Source organism: Anomalospiza imberbis, chromosome 3 (assembly GCF_031753505.1).
Source record: "Anomalospiza imberbis isolate Cuckoo-Finch-1a 21T00152 chromosome 3, ASM3175350v1, whole genome shotgun sequence".
Lineage (NCBI taxonomy): Eukaryota > Metazoa > Chordata > Aves > Passeriformes > Viduidae > Anomalospiza > Anomalospiza imberbis.
Genome location: NC_089683.1, coordinates 45003473 through 45024874, shown reverse-complemented (window position 1 = coordinate 45024874; position 21402 = coordinate 45003473). Strand labels below are relative to the sequence as shown.

The window sequence follows — 21402 nt, the reverse complement described above, 5'->3', positions numbered from 1 at the left end:
CTGATCAGATAGAAAAATTGCATCAACCACAAAAGAATTTTCATCAGGGTAAATAAAGCCATGGAGTTGAACTTATGTGAGTTGTGCTGAGGTAAGCACACTGGGTTTTGCTTGCTTTCCAAAGTCAAGTAGGGCTGGGCTGATCCTGGGTTGGAAGACCACCTAGAAGTTAGAGGCAGGCTGTAGGTCAAACCCAGGAAGCAGTACGCAAAAGATGAGGGAAAGAGAACAAGTAAGAAGGTTTCTGCTCTATTGTTAATGTTGGGGAAAGGAGACTAACTCAACTGGATGATGACCCAGCTCAAGCAGGTGGCTTGGAGGTTCATCTGTGTGGGCTCAGATAGTGATGCACTGCTTCCATGCAACAGGTGAGAGCTGCACCGGTGCCCTGTGTGGCTGTTAGTCAAAACCTGAGCAATTGGCAGCTGTGACAAAGGCTGCACTCACCCACACAGAGTGTCCTCTTTGGCTGATGCCCAACACATAAGGATTTAAGTCCTTGCTCAGACCAGCACAGAATTAGAGAATGGCAGGTCAATTTGGCAGCTCAGGCAAAGCCCCCCCACTCTTTGCTCCCTCTCTGTGGTTACCAAGCTCTTTCCAAGGGCTGTTGCAGAGCTACAGCCCTTTGTCCTGTGGGAATCTTGGTCCTGCCTGGTACAGCCAAATGCTGGAAGTGTTCCTCACTTCCCTGCCACTCCATGCTGAGGAGCTGGGTGGCTCAGCAGTGAGGAGATGTCCTTCTTCTGTTCACCCACATCCAAGCACTGATCCCTGTGTATCTGTTCCCAGCACTGCCCCAGGAGCCAAGCATGGCAGCATGCTCCTGATGGCCACCAGAAAGAGCTGCTTTTCCACATTATCCTCCCCAGTTATGTCCTGCATGTCATTGACATGGCTTTGGACTCATACACACATCCAGACACATACACAGTTTTTTCCACGTATGCTTCCCTGTCATTCTATGCCCCATTGAACATTTCTGTCTCCAGATTCATATCTTATTGTTCAGGAAAAATTAGAGACTGGGTGGGGAAGGCTGAAACAACTGTTGATGTGGACTGGCATGGAAGAGTTTCCATAATTTAGCACAGCACTTAATTCACCCAGACAATGAATGCTGATGTGCTAAAAGAGGCCTGGTTCATCTGGAACATGCATGGCCCTAGAGTAAAGGCACTGCAATTATTTTCTCAGGGAAACTGCTCTGAAGATAAACCACAAGAGTGCAGCTAAAGTCAGCATGGGAGCAAGCTCAACCCTGGAAACATTCAGGAATCATCTGTTACTTGTAATAGTTCTGTAGTTTTTTAATTTTTTTTTTTTTTTACAATTCTTAAAGCAGTTCGAGCATCTTCATTAAAACCTTCCCCTTTGAATACTCTATGATTGATCTTTCCATGAGCTAACGGAAGGGATGCCACATTGCAAAAGACAGGGAGGACTGTTAGCTCAAATGGGAAAACAAGCTGAGTCCTTAAGCACCAAGGCTGGATTTCAAAGATAGTGATTTCCTTCTGCTCTGACCTTGCTAGCTAAAGATCCTCCTCAGCTTTGGGTCACCTGTGGAACTCAGGCTCTCCCTTCTACCAAAACATGAGCTGCAATCTAAGCAAACATTGTGACTTTAGGGAATGCACTGGGGAAGAGCCCTGGGATTTGCTTTCTCTACCAAGGCAGAAGAAATGGTAAAGACACTCCCAACTCTATGAATTGTTGCACCATTTTCTCCAGGCTATTACTGGTGGGGGGGTGGTCTCTGGTTTATATTTTGGGGCATTCTGAGGTATCTGCATGGATCATGCAAAGAGGAAAATGCCATCATGGTTTTGGACTTCTAATTTCTGCATTAGAAGTGACCCCTATGGCAGAGCCAGCCAGGGCCAGTCCTGATTGTAATTGAGTATATCTCCACAACAGCAGGGCAGCCCAGTCTCCCCCAGTTAGTGCAGCACCAGTGTGTTTGCCAGCTTTGTAAGTAGTGTGTTTTGCCCCACTGGTGTGCTGATGTGGCAGAAGATATGATTTTCCTCTGAAAAAAAACCAGCCAACTTTTCAACAGATTCTCCCATTCTAAGCTGGGATAAAGTTGACATTTTGCAAGATATTAAAAAAAAAAAAAATAAAACAAAAAGCAACCAACCTGCCACTCCCCCCCCAAAAAAAACCCAACCACAAGACACCTCCCCCCCCAAAAAAAAATCCAAACCAAAAAACCAAACTGAACCAAAGAAAAAAAACCCCAAAACTGAAAAACTGAAATAGAAGGTAAACCAAATCCAGACACTTTCTACTCTCCTTTCCTGAAAACAGGCAACCACTGTGATATGATAAGCCTTCTTTAAACCTCTGATTTTGTCTGAATCAGAATAGTAACTTCAATTTGTATTTCAGCAGTGGGCCTAAACCACTATTCTAAGATGCTTCTCAGTTTTCTTATTCAACCTGATCTCTCCAGTAAAACCAGTTAAATAGCCAGAGAAAGGCAGTTTAACTGTTGGTAGTGGATGGTGAGGATGGGTGTCTTGCTGAGCCGTAGTCTGTACCTCCCTAAGAGAGTCCTCCTCCTCACCTGGGCTACACCTGGGCCTGGCTTTTTAACCTTAAATGTCATTGTGGGCCACAAAATTATAACAATTACAATAACAAAACTTTCTGAAGCAGCAATGAACCTTCTTAGTGAAAAGTTTCAGCATCCTGTATCAGGAAGAAATCAACATTTTCCCATTTTCCCATGAACAATTCCATTGTCCACAGCCATCCAGGACTGCATGCCTGGCACTGTCCTCACGGGGTTTCTCCCTGGTTTTCACAGCTCTTGTTCTGGTCCTTTTCAAGTCTAAACAAGAGCAGATACAGACTCATCCAAAAGCAAGGGGGCATGCTCAGGTAGCAAAAATGTCATGTGGATTATCTTGTGGGAGAAAGAGAGGAAAAGCTCATCCAGAACACATAAGGAACAAGTGGGTGAGACCTGGCATGGACCTCAGTACAGTGTCAGGCACCTTAGAGCATCTCCCTCATCCTCAGCACTGAACTGGGCACTGAAAAACCTGCTTTAGGCCCAAAAGCTGCTTTAGATTTTATCTATTTCTCACTCCAAGAAGACAGGAACAATGTTTTTACCACCAAGATAACAATTTCAGCAATAATTGGCAAACTGCGTCAAATAAAACTGAATTGGCATTTTAACTGATCTTTCAAATTTAGGGTCAGAATCCAAATTTTCAGTGACTTTCAAATTTAGGGTCAGAATCCAAATTTTCAGTGACTTTCAAATTTAGGGTCAGAATCCAAATTTTCAGTGACTTTTGTCATATATCTTCTATAGTTGTGTTCACGATTCTCTCAATTGGAGCATTTCTGTGGTAAAGAGCTTTTTTTTTTCTCCTCTTTTTGAGTAAGGAACTTAGAAGTGGCAGCACAAGTGGTTCATGAAACTTTATAAATATTTGGAGCATAAGCAGACGACATAAAGTTTTGCACTCAATCACGTGGGCTCCAAATAAATAGCTGAAAATTGCTTTAACCATAGGTTTCAATATCCATCACCTGATGACGGGATGCAGATCTTTCCAGAGAGGTCAGAATTCCATAGTTATGTCACTCAACACTACCCAATTCCAAAACCCTCTATTTCTTAAATTATTATTTTTTTTTAATATCTGCCTTCACAGAAGCTGATTACATTACACAGCATGAAAGTCCAAAACTGGGACTGGAAGATGGAGCACAACAGGCAGTATGGGTGTCCTCTCAGCAAATGCAGTTCAGCCTCTTTGCCTTTAGATAATTTGTTATTGAAGGTTGGCTCGAATTTAAGGCAGCAATGTTTCAGAAACACTTGGAAAAGCAAGCCAGCTGCAGTGCGGATATCATTACAAATTGAGACACATGTTGTACAGGAATACCATTCTCTTCAAATACCAAAGTTGTGTCTGGGGAAGAAAAGCCACTCAAATGAGTCAGAGGCAGGACCTCAATCTGTAACGTGCCGAGGGCCTTCAACTTCCATTAGAGGCACCAGGCGCTGAGTGCACACACTACTGAGCAGGATTAAACCCAGATATTTAATCAGCTGTAATTTTCATGGTAGAAGCAAACATTAAATAGTTGAGGGTTCTGCAGAATGTTAGAGGTTACTCCAATTCATGGCTCTCACGAGATGATCACACATGTTTCCAAAGACAACTTTCAGTCCTGTGAGTGCACTGCAGCTCATTATCAAAATAATGTAAATAAGATCATGATTAGGAGGTCTCAGCTGTGAGGCTTTGACTAGTGGAGGTACCCAGAAACATGCTTACCTGTATGGGACCAACAGCAGACAGCAGGTAATCTGGAAACAAAAATTGCTTCAGAAAGTCTTGCTTGCCACTGTCTGATTTCCTCCTGACTTCTTGCTTAAAGAGTTTTATTTCTACTTTGCTTCAATCTTCCACTGTGTTTTTTTAAACAATAATTTAATTTTATCTTAAAATCTATGGCTCATTGCTTGAGTATGTCCAACTTTTTTACAACCACAGTCCTCAGAAGTGTTTTGCTCCTTTCTTTCCCACTTTCAGGTATTGCTTGTAATTCTGTTAAATAATTTATAAGCTTCTCACAGTTGTTCAGAGCTCACTGCTCTGCACTGAGGTTTGCCATGGTGTTTCAGGGTCAAGCTTCACAAAGGCTGTGAGGTTCTTAGCTCCTCATCAGATTTCAGTGGCAATCAGACACATACCATCCAGCATCTTGGCCCCTGCATGTCAAGGTAATCGATGTCTAGATTATGTTTTCACAAGTGTTTTTACAAGAGTCTGTTTTACTGTGGTCTTTGTTGTTAGGGACTCTGTATTTAATTATGAGTTGTGCTTTCCTCCCCACCCCCATAAAACTTCCCTACACCACTGACTTCGATAGCTTGACAGCACAAGGACAGGCTGATGAAGAGCTCGAGTCTCCCCATAGGGCTGTTTCACACTTAACACTTTTCAGTGCAGCCAAACCTGCTCTGAACCAACTTAAATAAGGGGAGAATTTTAGACCTTATACATATGGCAGTGCCTGATCAGTTTTTAAAGCCTGGCAAAGAATGATGAGCAACTAATTGTTTCAATATGAATGTGGGTTGTACCAGCTTAGGGAATGCATGGTGCTTACTTCAGTTCAAATGATTTTAATTTCATAAGACATTTAAAACTAATAATGGCAAGTAAGCACCAAAATTTTCTCTGAAATCGGTGGTCTGAGGTCCTGGGAGCTGTCAGGTAGACTACAGTCTGTAGGTGTCGTAGGTTCTTCAGATTTCTGTGGGTCTGTCAATTGAGATATGCCTTTTTTGGCTGTCAACTTCTGGCCATGTGTTTTGTTTGCCAACAGTCCTAGATACGTATTACCTTTACAAATCAGACCAGGTGTAGTTATTTTCTAAACTGAGTTGAAGAATCAAATTTCATATTTGAAACATGTGCCCCAGGAGGTTTTATAGAAAAGCAGGAGGAGCCCATCAGAAATCAGCACTTGCTCCTTTGATTCAAAGAGTGTGCAGTGATCTATGGCAGCGTACCACGAGCCTGCTATTTACTGCCACTGAGACGGAAGTTAGCACTCCCACACCCCGGCAGCAAGATGTGGGAGCTGAAAGCTACCCTGGAAGTATGTCATTTTATACTTCACTATTTTGAGAACCTTTTTTTTCTTTCCTTTTTTTTTTTTTTTTTTTTTTTCCCCTGGGAAATCCTTTTTTTGGTTTAATATACCTGAGAAGGTATACAGGCAATTTTGAAACATAAGATCACACTGCTAGAGTCAGGTGGCTCTCAAGGGCAAAGCTTCAGTTCCAAGCAAATGTGTTTAAGGCTTTGTGGTGTTAAAAGTCGCTCCTCTCGCCTTCTGGATAAATGGAAAATTTCTGTAGACTAATAAGAAGCCAGGTGAAGGAAAACTTCTGAAGCAGAAGAGTAGGTGTTAAGTGTATGAGTCCAATTACTCTGCTGATTTAAATTAGTTTAGCACCAGTGGACCTATATCCAGTTAAAATTAGCTAAGGCTGTGGCCCGTAGTACCATGTCAACAAAGATGACTAGCATAGAAATGTGTTCAAATATAGAAAAACTGTTTTCAAATATATCTTTAAGGTCAAATTTTGTCCTGATCATAGCAAGCTGGGCAGAGGTAAGAAAGATGTTGGTAGATAGATATCACAGTGACAGAGGAGAGAGAAAATCTCTAAGGTTAAAAAAAAAGGAGGTTAATAGCTATGCCCCTTGCCTCAGGAACATCCAGACCACAGCAGGAAATCTTGTGCTGGACCATTATGGGCAGAGGAGCTCAAAGTAGGATATATATTACTTCTGCTCTGAATGGAGTGTTCTGCATGCTGTATATTTTTACAAGTACAATGCATGGACTAGACAGCTGAAGGTTTGGGCCTTTCACACAGCAGATGCTGACCCTGGGACATACAGGTTGGCTCTGTAGGTGGCAATACACCTATTATTTCCATTACTTATGGAAGAAATTCTGCTATCACAAGCAGAAAAACTGCTTCCTTTCCTGACCCCTCTGTCCCCAACACAGGATTACCCAACACACACACATATGCACACACAGAAGCTAGTTGTGGGTTTAGCATGTGCCACTTCATTTTCTCATTTAGTTTAACATAACTATCATGTTAAATCCAAGCAGACCTCAGTTTTCATTTCTTTGCTTTAGGAAATATTGACATCAAAGCTGGCGGGTTAAAACTGATCCCGCCAGGGCATAAAGCATGTAGGCAGGCAACACTAACACTGCTAATTTTAGAAACTCACATTGCTCAAACTTGAAAATATAACACTCAACAGAATACTCTTCCTAGTTTCATTCCTTTATCATAGCAGGACTTTGGCACTGAGACATCTTTTGATAGTTTTTCAAATTGCATCAAGTTAGAACAGCTTGACAGTCCACATCCTGATGGAGAAACTAAACTTTAACATCAAGGATTATGTTGCTGATTAGCACTTTCAATAATCAAGTAATTGGTACATTAAATAATTCAGAAATTGGCAACTTTCCCAAAAAGGTCACGCTTGCACTGATTCCTTTTTAGAGAGTCCATGTTGCTGTTACATGAATTCAATCTGTCTGTCCAGAACTCTAGCGTAAAAATATTTGGCTAATTTCCTTCTTGTCACACAATTTGATGGGAAATAAAATCCAGGAAAAGTTGCACATTAGGGCAATATGTTCAGATTTTCCAATTCAAGTAGGTGAGAAGCAAGAGAGAAAAAGACATCTGGCTGGACTTTTTTTTCTCCCAGGTTAGTGTGGCCAGTGCTAGCAATACAAACCTCCAAGGGCCCAAATCAACACATTTATTAGTGCAGCTTCTATCCTCTTTCTAATTTATTTCTATGAGGTTGGAGTCTCTCTTAAGGTATCCTCCCCACAACTGAACTGCAGAAGAAGGGTTTTATCTCCTTGCTTCCTGAGGCCTGGGCAGGAGGAACTAACCCATGGGCATGGCAGAGGTCAGGGCTGCAGGTGCAAGAGGCTACACTGATGCTCTCCTCTCCCTGTTGCCCCCTCTGCACAGACACAGACAGGCTCTGAGCCCTGCTCAGTTCTCACAGGCAGGGAGGGCAGAAATCTAAGGTAAAGCCCTTCTGCTCCCCTAGACTGGCTGTGACCAGCAATGCTGAAATAGCAAAAGAAGGGCTCTGCATGAAACCGCAGAGTCCTCACCTCAAATCAATCATCAGAGCTGCACAAATCACTTGTGCGTGCCTTGAGACGCTCAAAACCCACCCGCATTTCACTGAGGTACCCACTGGAATGAGATGGTTACCGTGCTGCTTACTTCTGCAGAGTATTTGGAGTATCCTCTTTCCCTTGGAGCACATAAGGACCCTGGTGTCCCATATCTTCTGCACAGAGGCTACTTCTTTTCTTTTTCTGGAGGAACGAGGGGATGAACACAGACTAATAACCATCACCATGCCATGCTATGCTACTGCAGAAACCCCAGGGGTACGGCAGACACCTAGGCTGGGCTTCTTAACTTCCAGTGTCTATGTGGACATCTAGGTCTGTGCCACTCACCCTAAGTTTACCTCATTACAGGCAAAAAGAGTCACTCCTAGGGCACAATTAATCTGAACTGTCTTAGTTGTTGACTCTGGGATGAGCTCAGCTGTCTCTTTGAAGTGCCTGCTTCTCTAGGTTAAAGAGAGTTTAGACAATTAGCTCAGCTGCATCTTTGTTACAGATGTCTGTATTGGGTCAGATTAATCTTGCCTGGCAACTTGAAAACTTTCCTGTAAGACAACCCTTACAGTGAGGCAAAGAAATATGAAAAATTCAGGATGAAAGGGAAAATCACTATTCCTGAGGATAATCACAGTGGCAGTTATTAACATTTAGAGAATACAAGGGGCTGAGGACAGTAACTGAATGATAAAGAATCCTTGTCTTTCCAATGCAGCTTGTTCAGTTTGCCAACTTTCTCACTCAAATACTATCCGTGAAGTGATGTCATGAATAATCATGTCAACAGGCAAAAATACGCAACTCGGTGAAGCCAGAACTCTCTCTGAGGGTTTAGGTTCTGGCTTTGAATGATACTAAACTCCTCGTGGGACTGGGACTTTGAAGAGGCAGCACGGTTGCAGCATGGATAGTCCAGGAAAGCAGAAATAGATGCTGAGAACCAGCCTGTCTTTGACTACAGAATAAGCACATAAATGTGCAAGTCTTCTAGCATTGTCTTGAAATAAGCAGCTATGAGGAGCTTCAACAAGGTGGGAAAGGAAGGGTTAACCATGGCTCTCCTAAAATTTAATAAAAAGGATACAGCTAAATAGTGGCCTTCTCACTAGATCAAATCACTACCCCTAGGTAGAAGCATGCATACATTTTTGAAGGGAATCTTTCAAGCTCCAAAGGTAACACTGGGGTTTGCAATAAAGATACTACTGCTAAGGGACATACATTCCATACCTCAGGGGCAGGTAGGGGGATCCCCACTAATGGCACGTACGAGTGTATAAAGATTTTAAATATTAATTTGACTTCCAAGTTACTGTATATGCTGATTACTAGTCCAAGAACATGATAGTTGTCCTCTCTTCTTATTAGTTATTTTTATATGTGTCAGCACATGCTGAGAGCAAAGAATAATGGTTGTGTTCCACCGAAGAAAGTAAATAAATACTGTTGGTGATCAAGAGAAGAGATGTTTTCAGCCCTGCAACCAGCACAGGGAATGAATGCGGTGTTAACAAATGAGAAGGGACTCCTGGCTATACTATAGATATTTGATGGTGCAATTAGCCCACACTGATGGAGCAGGGAGATACTGCAATGGCCCAGATTACACAGCCTGCTGCTGCTATCTATGGCTGTAGGTGCCAAACACCACTGCAGTCACTATTTGTGCTACCAGGGACAGGGATTTACTGGAGGCTATAGAAAATTCCACGGATTGTAATGAAATCTGGCATGTCACCAAGCCACATCCGGCAAAGCATCAGTATTTTACTGCTGAACAGATTTCTTGCAACACCCACCATTTCCCCTTTTCCTGAAAGAAGCTCTACGTGCTTGTGAATCTAAATAAATTCCATTACATTAGTTTTGTTAAGGAATATATTCAGTGCAGGTAGCACAGTGTGCAGCTGCAGCGCCAGGTGCAGGTTGAGCTCCAGGGGGGGACAGGAGCCCAAGCCTGAGCACCAGGCAAGAGGTTGGGAATGGGCACTGATCCTTTTCATAACAAAGGACACAGGGTGACCAGACACTGCCAACAACCCCCAGACTTTCCTGTGCTTAGACTGTGAGGGTATACAAGGTAAAAAAGCCCAAGGATTCCTTTGTTCTGGATCCCTACTCAAAGGCACCAGCTTGAGCTGTTGTTTTGTTATTTATTTATTTATTGCACCATGATGAAATTATTTTAATGATTGGGATATCTAAGAACTCTGCTATGGAAAACCTGCGGTCGAGCCAGTGAGGAAACCTGGTCTGATTGTGTGAGTGTGGGGTGTGTAGCTGTGGAGGGGCTTCTGTCCCAGCTCAGGTGGTACGAGAATGACTGCCAGAGCCGTTCTTGCATGGTCAGACAGGGAAGATTCATTAGAGAGTTTCTCTCTCACAGGTTTGAAGCATCAGACACATAGTAAACCGAGAGTTTTACAAAGATGCTGCACTATCAGAGGGATTCAATAGGCTGGAGATTGGAAATTAAGGATGAGAGGCTTCTGCATCTGGAGCACTGTCCTTGGACGAGCCATAGGGGTTGGTGAGGTTACCCATATCTCTGCCTTGCTTTGCAGCCCTAACAGGAGCCACAAACATATAGCAAGCACAGGGCTGGGGCAAATCTCAGCTGCTTTTCTCAGGTGGGAGACTTGCACCAAAGGCAGATACCTTAGGTGAGGCAGTAAAGCCCCATGGCAGAGGTTTTTCTGCAATAAGCTACAGTGGGCAGGCCCCAAATAGTCGGCAGTCCCTAAGCACCAATACACCAGAAAGGAAAGCTCATGGAGAGGAGTTCAGTCCCTAGAGAACAGCTCAGTGGAAAGCCAGGGTGCAGTTTGGAGGCAGACCAAAGTAAGATGGTTGGAGGTGACCATTTGCTAAGTCCATTGGATCTGACCTAGCAGGAAGCTGCTGGGTCATCCAGCTCTATGCTATGCTGCAGGGCAATTTCAGTCATCGTGAAGGCTTGAGTTGCTGTGTAACTCAGCTGGAGTAAGTAAGCAGGTTAATGGCTCAGACTTGTACCATATTCTAGGCAGAAAACCACTGACTTTGACATACACAGCACAATAACTTCACAGCCAGAACCATCACGATATGTTCTGTGAGCAAAAATGTAATGAGGCTGCTGATGAATGGAGTACTGACAAGTACAGATGCAATACAGCACAAAAAACAATACTATAACACAAATAACAATAGTTTTCTGAAAGTGCTCATAAATTGAAATTTGTATCTTTCTGTTTCATAAAGGCCACATCCACATGAGTTTGATCTCATACCTGAAAATACTGAATTCTATTCACACAGAAGGCAGTAGTGATTACACAAACCTTTACTTATTCTGATTTCGAATTCGGAGACACCTCCTTTTCAATGGTGGCTCCAGATCCTCTGGCCCTGTGCTGAGTATTGGCGTTGAGATAATGCACGGCGCAATAGCAGTCTTTTCTGCTGGTTTTGGCACAGGCTGGATCACGCAACCTGTCTTGGGCAGCATCCTCAAAGCATATGCATGGTCCTCGTCTGCTGGATTGTTAAGGTTCGGGTCCTGTTTGTCTCCCCCAGCCAGGGGCTCCTCCCCAGTCTTCTTGCCAGCATCTCCCTCAAGGTGGCAGTTTGACGCACAGTTGTTCTCCTTAACGGACTCCAGCTCGCTCACCGCCAGCTCCTCTGGGGACTGGGGCTTTTTTGGCTCCTGGGGCGGCTCCGGGTTCTTGGAACCCTCTGTGCTCTTTGTGCCATTCACAATGACGTTGCACACCGCTGCGCCAGCTTCCAGTCCTGGCGTGCCAGAGGCCAAGGAGACGGGACAGCAGTGAGCTCCGTCACTGCACGGTAATGTTTTTGAGTCAACCGGGCTGCAGTTGTCCCTGCAGTCACTGCAGTTCCTTTTTTCTGAGCTACCAAAAGCCAAATTTACAACACTGTTAGGTTCACGTTCAACTTTCACTTGGGCATGTAGAGCCCTGTGGATGACATTGTGCAGCCTAGACCGGTGGCCTACTGTTAGGTCTATCACACCGTCCTGTGGACCCTGTAGCACACTGGGGAAACCAAATTTACTGTTCGCTGGACTACTAGGTCTGACAGTCAAATCAACAACTTCATTTTTACTGTGCTCCTGAAGCACTTTCGCTTGATTGAGGGGCTGGCCTGAGCAGCTCGGTGATGAGTCAGAGGATTTGGATGATCCTTGCTTTGACTCTCGAGGGGATGAAGAGCTATTGGTTGGCTTTGCCCCAGGCGTCTCGCTGGAGGTACTCGGAATGAAGCTTTCGCCATTGCTGGAGAAGCCATTGGGGGGTTTGGAGTCGTTGATGTGAGGAATGGGGATGGGAATGGGGATGGGAACGGGCAAAGGGACAATGACAGGATATGGCACTAGTAGAGTTGGGGGTGGCACCAGTGGAGCAAGGGATGGCAATCCAAAGTTCATCATCTGTGGCATAGGCATAGGACCATTTGGCATCATGCTGACAGGGGGGAAGGGAAGGCTGGGCAAAGGAGCTCCGGGAGGGGGAGGCGGCAACAAGCCAGGAGGATTCCCAGGCATGGTGGGTGTCGTGGGGGGATGGATATGGGGGGAAAGCATTGGCCTGTGCATGGGGCTGGAGGTGGGACCCATATTTCTGGGACCACCTGGTGGGGGACCAATTCCAGGAATCATTGGATTGGACAGAGGGCTGTTAGGATTTGAGGCATGGTGAGGTGGCCCACGAATAAATGGTGGACGGATTTGCTGCATAATTTGCTGTTCCATGAATATGGGCAGAGGAACTGGCCCACGGTTTGTCATCACCATGGGAGGACTGCGAGGAGGGACACCAATTGGAGGCACAATGCTAGCAGGTGGCTGGACAGAAACTGGTGGAATATTTGGATTCTCACTGATGGGAATAGGTTTGGGAACTGGCGTGGGGATTTTAGTGACAGAGCAGTTGGCAGTATCAGACGGAGAGGCAGTGGTAGACGCTGATGGTCCAGGGCCTTGAATTTGGCCAGCTGCAGACGCTGGGGATGGGGCTTTTCTCCGAGCATCTGCTAGCGGTATATTCCAAGAATCTGGAGTCAGCAGCTGCACCCCAGTGCCTTCTGCTTTATTTTCAACTGGAGGATGTAATGTACTGCACAGTCCAGCTGGAAGATTGGCCTGTGTCTCTTTGTAGAAAATGTCCATTTTGTACTGATTGAGACATTTTGCACTGCAGAACTGAAGCCTTCTTTCCCCGTCCCCAAAATCCAGATACTCTTTTGTGTGTCTTATGTGCTTACACCAGTCACATACCTACAACACAGTAATAAAATCAAATCAGGTAAGAAAAGCAATCTTCTCGTCATAGTGTTATTTTAAAAGTAATTTTTCAGTTGCTAAATACATTTTTTTCTAACAGGAAAAAAAGAAGTTACATTTGTGAAAACTGCACCTTTTTTTCCCTCCAACATATTAATGAATTGAATGCCACTCCCTTTTCTGGCTCCCATGATCTCAGCTCTACCTTATACGATGCTTTATATGTCTTAAACCCAAAGCACAGAGAAGAATCCTCAGCTGGCATAAACTGTTATAACACGCATATGTAAGTATGCAAAGTCCATATGAGTATGGCTGTGATTACTCCTTGGTGGTAATCTAAGCACGCCTGTGCCATCTGAGATGCCATACTACACAAGGAGTGTGAGAACTGGAAAAGGACTCAGAAAATTGCTGGAAATTAACACAAACCATTTTCTGCTAAACTGCAGCACACAGTAACATTTAGTATTCTACTAAGGGTATCAAATAATAAGTTGGAAAGAGTGATATTTCAAAATGGCATCACAAAGCAGAAAGCATCATTGATTCTTTGCCCTTCATTCCAAGGAGAATCTTGGAAAAAGTCAGGATATTTGTATAAGGTTCGAATAGTCCCAATTTGTGATGTTTCAGCAAGATGGAATTATTATTTGCCCACTCTTGTGTACAAGTCACTTTGAGTAAAACTTCTTGGCAAGCAAGGACCCGTTAAGCAACTTTTCAAATACTACAGCAAAAAGTTTGCATTGCAGGCTCAATTTTGTTTTGTTTCTCTGCTTTCCATTTAATCCTTTTTTGTGTTGCTATTGGTGTGGTAAAGGCACAGCCAATTTTTTTTTTTTAAATAAGGCTGCAGAACTAATTAAGCTGTGAAAGGTTTTCCCAGTTGTAAACCACTAGACACCAAAGTTCAAAAATAGTCATTCTCGGCTTCAGAATCCATTACTTCAGAGAAATTATTGTGATTTCATTAACACATTAATTTTGCAACACCAACAGCTCTCACAGATGGTGAAGACATGATCTACAATTCAAATATGACTCTTGTTTGCACAAATGCCTTTCCTTCATATGGCATTTTAAACAAGAATTAATATGAGTAATCTTGCCATAGCTATAAACAGATAAACAGATGTCAGATTTTTCAGTGCCTCACTTTTCTGACAGAATTTTACACACACAAACCCCCCCATTTTTGTCATTTACATTAGTTCTCAAAATACTCCACTGACAGAGATTTTTGGTGCTTCCTATCAGCATGTTGAGCCTATGACCATGTCATAATATATCCTGGTATTGTTTGCTCTGCCTTTTCCAAATAGCCCATATTAACTTGCTTTGAAATGACTCTATCTTTTGTACAAAGGGAAAAAATACACTAAAAACCCCAAAGAAGACTATGATTGTGAAAAGACTGCATTAAAAGGATAATTAATTTTAATAACTATTGGCCATATAAACAATTCAAAACAACATATGCTGGGCATCTGATTACCCATCTCATTTAACTCTCAGCTTTCCTTTAATTTAAACAGTGGCAACATTCTTGAGTTTTCAGTAATATATCTTTAATGTATATAGACACACACACACTATATGCTATGCCTATTAGCCCATTTAACTCCTTGACCTTTTGGCAATCCTGTCAGGTCGCTGTTTGTTTCCTTCCTGCTCCTCTTCCCATTCACACACACATGTGCACACACTCCTTCTCTTTTATCCCAGCATTTAAATCAAGCTAAATAATCAGCTGAGAAGCAGCAACCCCTAAGTCAGCCCTGAAGTTTGTGAATGCACGACCCAGATTTTTAACTTGGGCATACAGACACTGTGCCCCATGAGATAAAGCAGAGGGGCTGCTGATGCAGAGGGGCTGCTGGTGCTGCTCGGCACATGTGGCATCAGCAAGGCTGTATTTCCTGCATGGTGCCCCATGGCAAGAAAGGAAATTTCCCGGTCCAGCCCTGCATTGAATACACAGTGATGGATGGTGTCACACCCTAAAATATGTGGACAAAAAGGCTGTCAAACACACAGAACTGTTGAGATAAATGCCTGCACTGCCATGGCACATGCATCCCCTCCAAGCATGGGGCATATGGGAAAGCAGGAGTGCAGCAAGCAGGGCAGAGGGGACAATCCCACTTCCAATAGCTCCTGGATTTTATCAGGTATCAGCTCTCTGTCTGCTCCCTACAGGAAGGCTCAGTGGCCATCACAGACAGCCCTGGAGCTTGTGCTGCAAATACTGCAAACACACAGCAGTGGTACCGAACCATCCAGCATATTTGGCATGGGTGTGGGTTTTGCCACCCACCTGGCACACATGATGGAACCATCCTATAATCAACCTCCTGAAATTTTCTGGCTTGCCACTGTTTTCAAAGGAGACAAATGAGGAATTTGTGAGTCTATACCATGAGGTAATAGGATACTATTTAACTCAGTGGCACTGCTGAATTTACCTTAAAGTCATTTCTGAGTGAGAGCTCACTGCTGTAGCCACAAAATGCTATCTATTTTGCATGTATGGAATCAGGATGTACTCCACCACACTCCTCCTTCTGCTTGCAGAGTATGCTCTTGCCCTAAGGGCCGGCAAAGATGCAGAGGGTCTCCACAGGTACCCCAGGAGCTGTACAAAGAGATACTAGGAGCTCCCAGACAGCTCCTGAGGCAGGCTGAGGCAGGATGAAGCTCACCCTGGCCCATCACCATCTACTTGCAGTGGAAAGACAAGGAGGAGGGTGGCCTCAGAGGTGTCTGCAGAAAGAGATGGAGCAGGACTTCAGGTGCAGCTGTAGTGAAGACTTGCCCTTCCTTTGGGACAAGGAAGTAAACCACCTCATAAACCCGCTGCCAAAGAAGTGCCTGAGAAATATGAGAGAGTAAATCCAGACTCCTTATCTTTCTAGGAAGAGCCCCGTCCATGACCTTAATTAAAGGGACTGAAAGGGAAATACAGCCCCACAAAAAATTGTGGCATCTTTTCTAATAATTTAATTTTATTAGTCAGCATTTGAAAAATTCACTGAAACACTCGACTGTATTATTGTTGTATTGATTTGCTTATCTCCAGTGGGCTCCTGTGTCTCTCCTGGCTAAACAAATATTTTCTCTTCCTTGGTAAAATATTTAGAAATCCTGCTTGCAAATTCTCTACTGATTTCTCCAGTTTTAAATAATTCGCTGAGGAACAAGAAACTCTGCCTCACTCACATATTGATCACAGACCCTTCTGTATATTTTATCACTAGATAAAACTAATTAAAGCCAGAGAAATTAAAGGCAGCAAACCTGTTCCTCTGAATACCCTGCACAGACCAAATATTCAGTAATTATCTCATTGATTTCATGCAATATCTCAAAGTGTTGAAACTACGATATCAGCGAAAAATGCCCATCTTCTATATTCATGTATTTCATAATTTTCTTTTGTTTTTTCTCTCATTCTTTTTATGTACATAAGCAATCAGTCTGTGCTGCTTAGTTAAGCTAAAAGGTATAAAAATGTGGGACTCGTATGCAGGTAATATGCAGGTAATATGACACCTTGCAATACCATACTAAAAGGCAGAAAAACAGTCTCTACAACAACAAGGAAATTAGTGGAGGAGAAAAAAATGTCACTTAAGAATTAATTAATCAAGTCTGTCTTACAGAATTGATCATTTAAGATGAGGTCAATGAATTTATGATACAAATGTCTATATCACTAGAGGTAATAAAATGGAGCAATATAATTCATTTTACATCTAACTAATGATATGCTCAGACTAATTACAGATTTCTTCTAAAAGCTTACACTGATTAGTTCAGATGTGATAGGTAAAACATATATATCTCTCCATTCAATAAAATAACATTTTCTTATCTGTAGAACACACAGCTGATGTCTTATTTATTTAAGTACTTGCATTCTGTACGGAACATCACTGTTCTTCACAACCAGCTCAGAATTTCTCTGCTCATGTATCCTCTTTCCTTCCCTTTTCCTGCCTCATCCCTTCCTTTCATTGTGCAACCAAGAGAAGAGCTAAACTGTTGCAGAGTGCTTATTGCCACTGCACATTGGATTTGGTAGTGCTTACACATGGGAGCAGCTCCCTAGGTTTCAGTGGGATTAGTCACAAGCATTAATGCTGTAGGATCACATTTGGAGGGTCTGTCCCAGCACCAGTGGAAAACAATGAAGAGGCTCCTCTTTAATGCAATCCATCAGCTTTGGGTCTGTTGATTAACACTGGCCCCTGCTCACCCTGGAGTCATCCAGGGTGACTCTCAAACAAGAGCTTTGTTCCCAACCTCAACAGCAGCAGAGGCACAGACAGGGGATTTGGAAGGAGCTGCAGAAGAAATACCCGGGAAGAAAATAAATGTTGTGAGATTGAGTTACTGACATTCCTAACAAACATAGGCACAGCCACCATTTTGTACATTTCTATCGACAGGAGGTTGGACCAGTAGTGGTGTCAGTGACAATGAGCATGAACATTTCCAAGATAGAGGGTCAAAACTTGCAAGGTGCAAACAGATCCCCTATGCACCTTCATCTAGGTGCACAGTTCTAGGACCGCTCTATGGCAAGCACACTTCACACCATGAATGCTAGAACATGAATCCTGAATGACAGAAAGATCAGTATTAAGATAATGGCCTATCTCATTCAGCTGCAACACAACAACCCTCAAGAAGATTAAATTTACCTAACTGGGGCATATCCAAGGCTAAACAACAGAATGAACATTCCTTCAGTACATTTAATGTATTTATATTTTGGTGGCGGGTTGCCAGCATGCTACTTATAAGCTCAATGAACTTGGTATCATTTATCTGCTTTCCTGTGAAACACACAGCAATCCACACCAGGAGACAACTCAGAAGACACTGTATCAGCAGAAACACAACTCGTGCCTGATATGGGAACATCGAAGAAGCCAGGACTGAGGGATCCCGTAATGCTCAGATGTCTCTAATACAAAGAGCAGGAATAAAGCCATTCCTGTTGGCATCCATATCTTTATTTTGATAGAAACACCCAAAATGGAGTCCAGACATGGCTACGAGGCTGCCTCGCAGGCACAACACAGGATCCTGCTGCATCTAAAAGGGCCACACTTGGACTTTAGACACCAGGTAATTAATACTTAAATCAATTGGCTGTCAAATGCAGGCATGAACTTCACACATTGGTGCAGTCCACCACTAACCTTTAAAGAATAATCTAGTATCAGACACTACTTCATTAAGAAACACACTTAGCAAAACCTGTTTGCAGAGGTATTTACATCAGCCCTAGAGAAACCAGGAACAAGTAGCAATGGAAAAAACACTGCTGCGATGAAAGAGACCCTGTGCCTCTTATGCAACGCTTTGGACGACTATCAGCTCCATGGTAAAGCTTAGCAAGAGGACAGAAAGTGGTCACTGAAGCAAAGACATGCCATTTTCAGCTTCTTCAGATCCAGAGGGTTACTGACAAAGCTCCTCTCCTTGCTCAGGACAACACCACTGGGGTACGCCTTGCACAAGGGAGGGCTGAATCACATCTGAGGACCAGGCTTTTATCAAAGATGCTGAACAGATGCTGAAGATTATCAAAGACTCACTTCTTGACATAAAAACCATGTATTCAACTTTGCTGAGTAGTTCCCACTTCCTTTTCTCACTGTGGTATCCAAGTGCTGTCTCTTTATATACGTTCAGGCATATGTTCTGACTTCACAAACATCACTGCACATTTCCTGTATCCTGTCCTGGCCCTGGTTGCCTTTCCTTTTAGCCCAGCCTGGTCCTGGAAGGGTCTTGGAAGTTCTCTGAAGTTTCCAGTACTGTCACCTAGCCAGGATGTGCGAGGCATGGAGGCAGAGGCTCCCACTCCATCCCAAACACCACAAGGTGAGGACACAATGCCTCTCCCCTGCACACCCTCCTACCTTGCAGCCCAGTGAGAACCCCACACACCAACCATATGTTTTTCAGCAAGGGCCCACATTTTTTTTAAGTCTGCCAAACACTGGACACAGGAAAAATCTAGAAATTAGGAGGTGGCTAGAAACACACATACAGAGGTTTCTAGTATACAGCCAAATGAGTCACAACTAGTGTTCTAACACACAGCTCAGTCACACCCTCTGCAGAACACACAGCAGCCGCTGCAGCAGGCACCTTGAGACCCAGGCCCCCTCAGAAGGCTGTGAGCACTCCCGGCAGGACACTAGGGGAAAATTCAGTCAATGAGGAGGAAAGAAACCTAGATCTGTGTGTCCTGCAGGACTATACCCAACTGTCTCTAAAGGAGTGGGAAACCTCTCTCTGCTGTCCTTGTCAGCTCCCCAGACTTATTGGGAAATGTGGCTATCTGCAGCCTCCCTTCTTTTCTCCATTTATTCATCAACAAGGCTTCTCTTCAGAGCAGGTCACCTAAAAGGTAATCCCCTCATAGATCCCACTTGCAATGTTAATCCTGTAAATGGCCCTATTTCTGCAGTCTGTTGCCTGATGAAGAGCAGAGAAACTTTGGGGCAAGAGCTGTACCTCAAGCATTAATGTTTCCAACACTTGTGAGCACAGAGAAGCTGTGGCCCCCATGGAGCTCTGGGTCAGACTGAGACCTCCTGCAAACATCAGTGACAGGGCTCACCCCCAGATTGGGGTGACCCAGAAAGATGGAAAAGTCTCTCCTTCAACCAGTGCCTTCAAAGAAAGACTCAGTAGTCTTCAGTCGTCCGGTCTCAAGGTGGTTTATTGTATGTTATCTATTCTTCCTGAGCTGCTGCAGTCCATTCAGCAGGTCAGACAAAGGCACACTGACCTCTCAGGGGGCTGGTGCCATCTTTTATATCATACATTATGTGTTAAATGTTTATGGTTTTTTTCCCAATGCCTATCACCTATATTGAATGGTGACTTTCTACTCTAAACCAATCTGTGAGTGCCAACATCACCATGAACATGGAGGTTAGGAAGGAGAAAGAAGGAGGACAGGGCACACCTAAATCCCTCCATCTTAGAACTTCTGACCCCCATGTACAAAACTTAGACTCCTCTGTACAAGGCCTAAAACACCCCTGTACAGCACTCAAAGATTCTTCCTTTCATTTTGTGACTACTTCTACTATAATATCTAAGCTTTTGTGATTTCTTGTTCTTCCTGCAAAGTTGGTAAATTGTTCCTTGGGTCAGATTCAAAGCCACAGGGGTTTCCAGCTGCATGCCAGTGTCTCAAATGCTTCTGACCTGAGCCCGGGACATCCAAGAGTGTCCAAGGGACATTCTGGGTTCCAACACATCAGTTTTGGTCTGTATCGATCTTCACCTCCTCTTCTGCTCACCTTCTGAGGGTAACCTGCTGTGGAACACCCCCTCAGGAGCCAAAGGCCCCATCAGGCTCTGAGGACACTGCTCAGTTCTTGGCACACACACTGATTTGTTTGACACAAAGATTGTTCCAAGGCATTAAAGTTCCCTTTTAGTATTTCCTGACTCAGAAGAAGACAAATATGAAAAAGAGCAAGGTAGGCACACTGCCATGCCAGTTGAGAAGGTGGGCAGGTGAAGATCTGCAGAAGGACACAACCATGCTCAGAAGAATGGGGTCAGAGTGAAGAAGAAGGGGGTAATGTGTTCCACCCAGAGATGATGGAAAAAGACAAATGCCTTTGAGAGGTAAGCAATAATCAGCATAATATCCTAATGCTGTTGTGCTTTTTTCACAGCTAATTGAGTTATCACAAAAGCTATTCAGCTGCCAGCACCCAGCGCCAAGAGAGAGTGGGTGCAGCCTTGCCAGAAGCTGCTGTCGCTCACCGGCGTGTCCCACATTTCTCTACTTGATCCTCCTCCAAAACACCCATGCTCAGGCTTCCTCTTGAGACGGACCAGGCAGCCTGGGGCACAGCCAGTGCCTGGGCAGGGTCTACATGTCCAGCACTGCAGCTGCGGTGTGCTGGCCCATGGGGCTGGGGGCTTTGTCTGGGGGTCCCCGGCAGGCACACAGTCTGTCCCTGAAGGGGGAGGGCAGTTCACAGTGTCTGCTTTGAAGACAACTATCACTAAGTCCCTGCCTCAGCTGTCATGACTGGGAATTGATGCTCTTTCACTACCAAATGTCAAGCAATACTGTAACAGGCATAATCCTAAGTGTGGTTCTAAGCAGTTTTCCAGCCTCGATCACCATTTTTGATGTCTTATTGTAAAACATTCAGCATGTTTATTGTGGCAAGATTTTTCTATCCAAGATGGCTTGTGATAATTTTTTTATACTGATTGTTCCATTTGAATTGAGTGATTATTATAAAAAACAAAAAGAATCATTCCAGCTGAAACCTGCTGCGAAGGAACCCCGAGGCAGGCTCTAACACACTGTGAATGTG

The 21402-nt window shown here is 43.8% G+C and overlaps 1 protein-coding gene across 2 annotated transcripts in view; it reads right to left on the bottom strand.

Moving 5' to 3' along the window:
- The window catches only part of SOBP (sine oculis binding protein homolog), a 114411-nt gene that overhangs the window by 2852 nt on the left and 90157 nt on the right, over positions 1 to 21402 (bottom strand). For both annotated transcript variants that reach the window (XM_068184195.1, XM_068184194.1), the window contains one exon: positions 11064 to 13018. In XM_068184195.1, coding sequence (XP_068040296.1) covers positions 11066 to 13018 — 1953 coding nt within the window. In that variant the 3' untranslated portion in view covers positions 11064 to 11065. The remainder of the gene's footprint in view (positions 1 to 11063; positions 13019 to 21402) is intronic.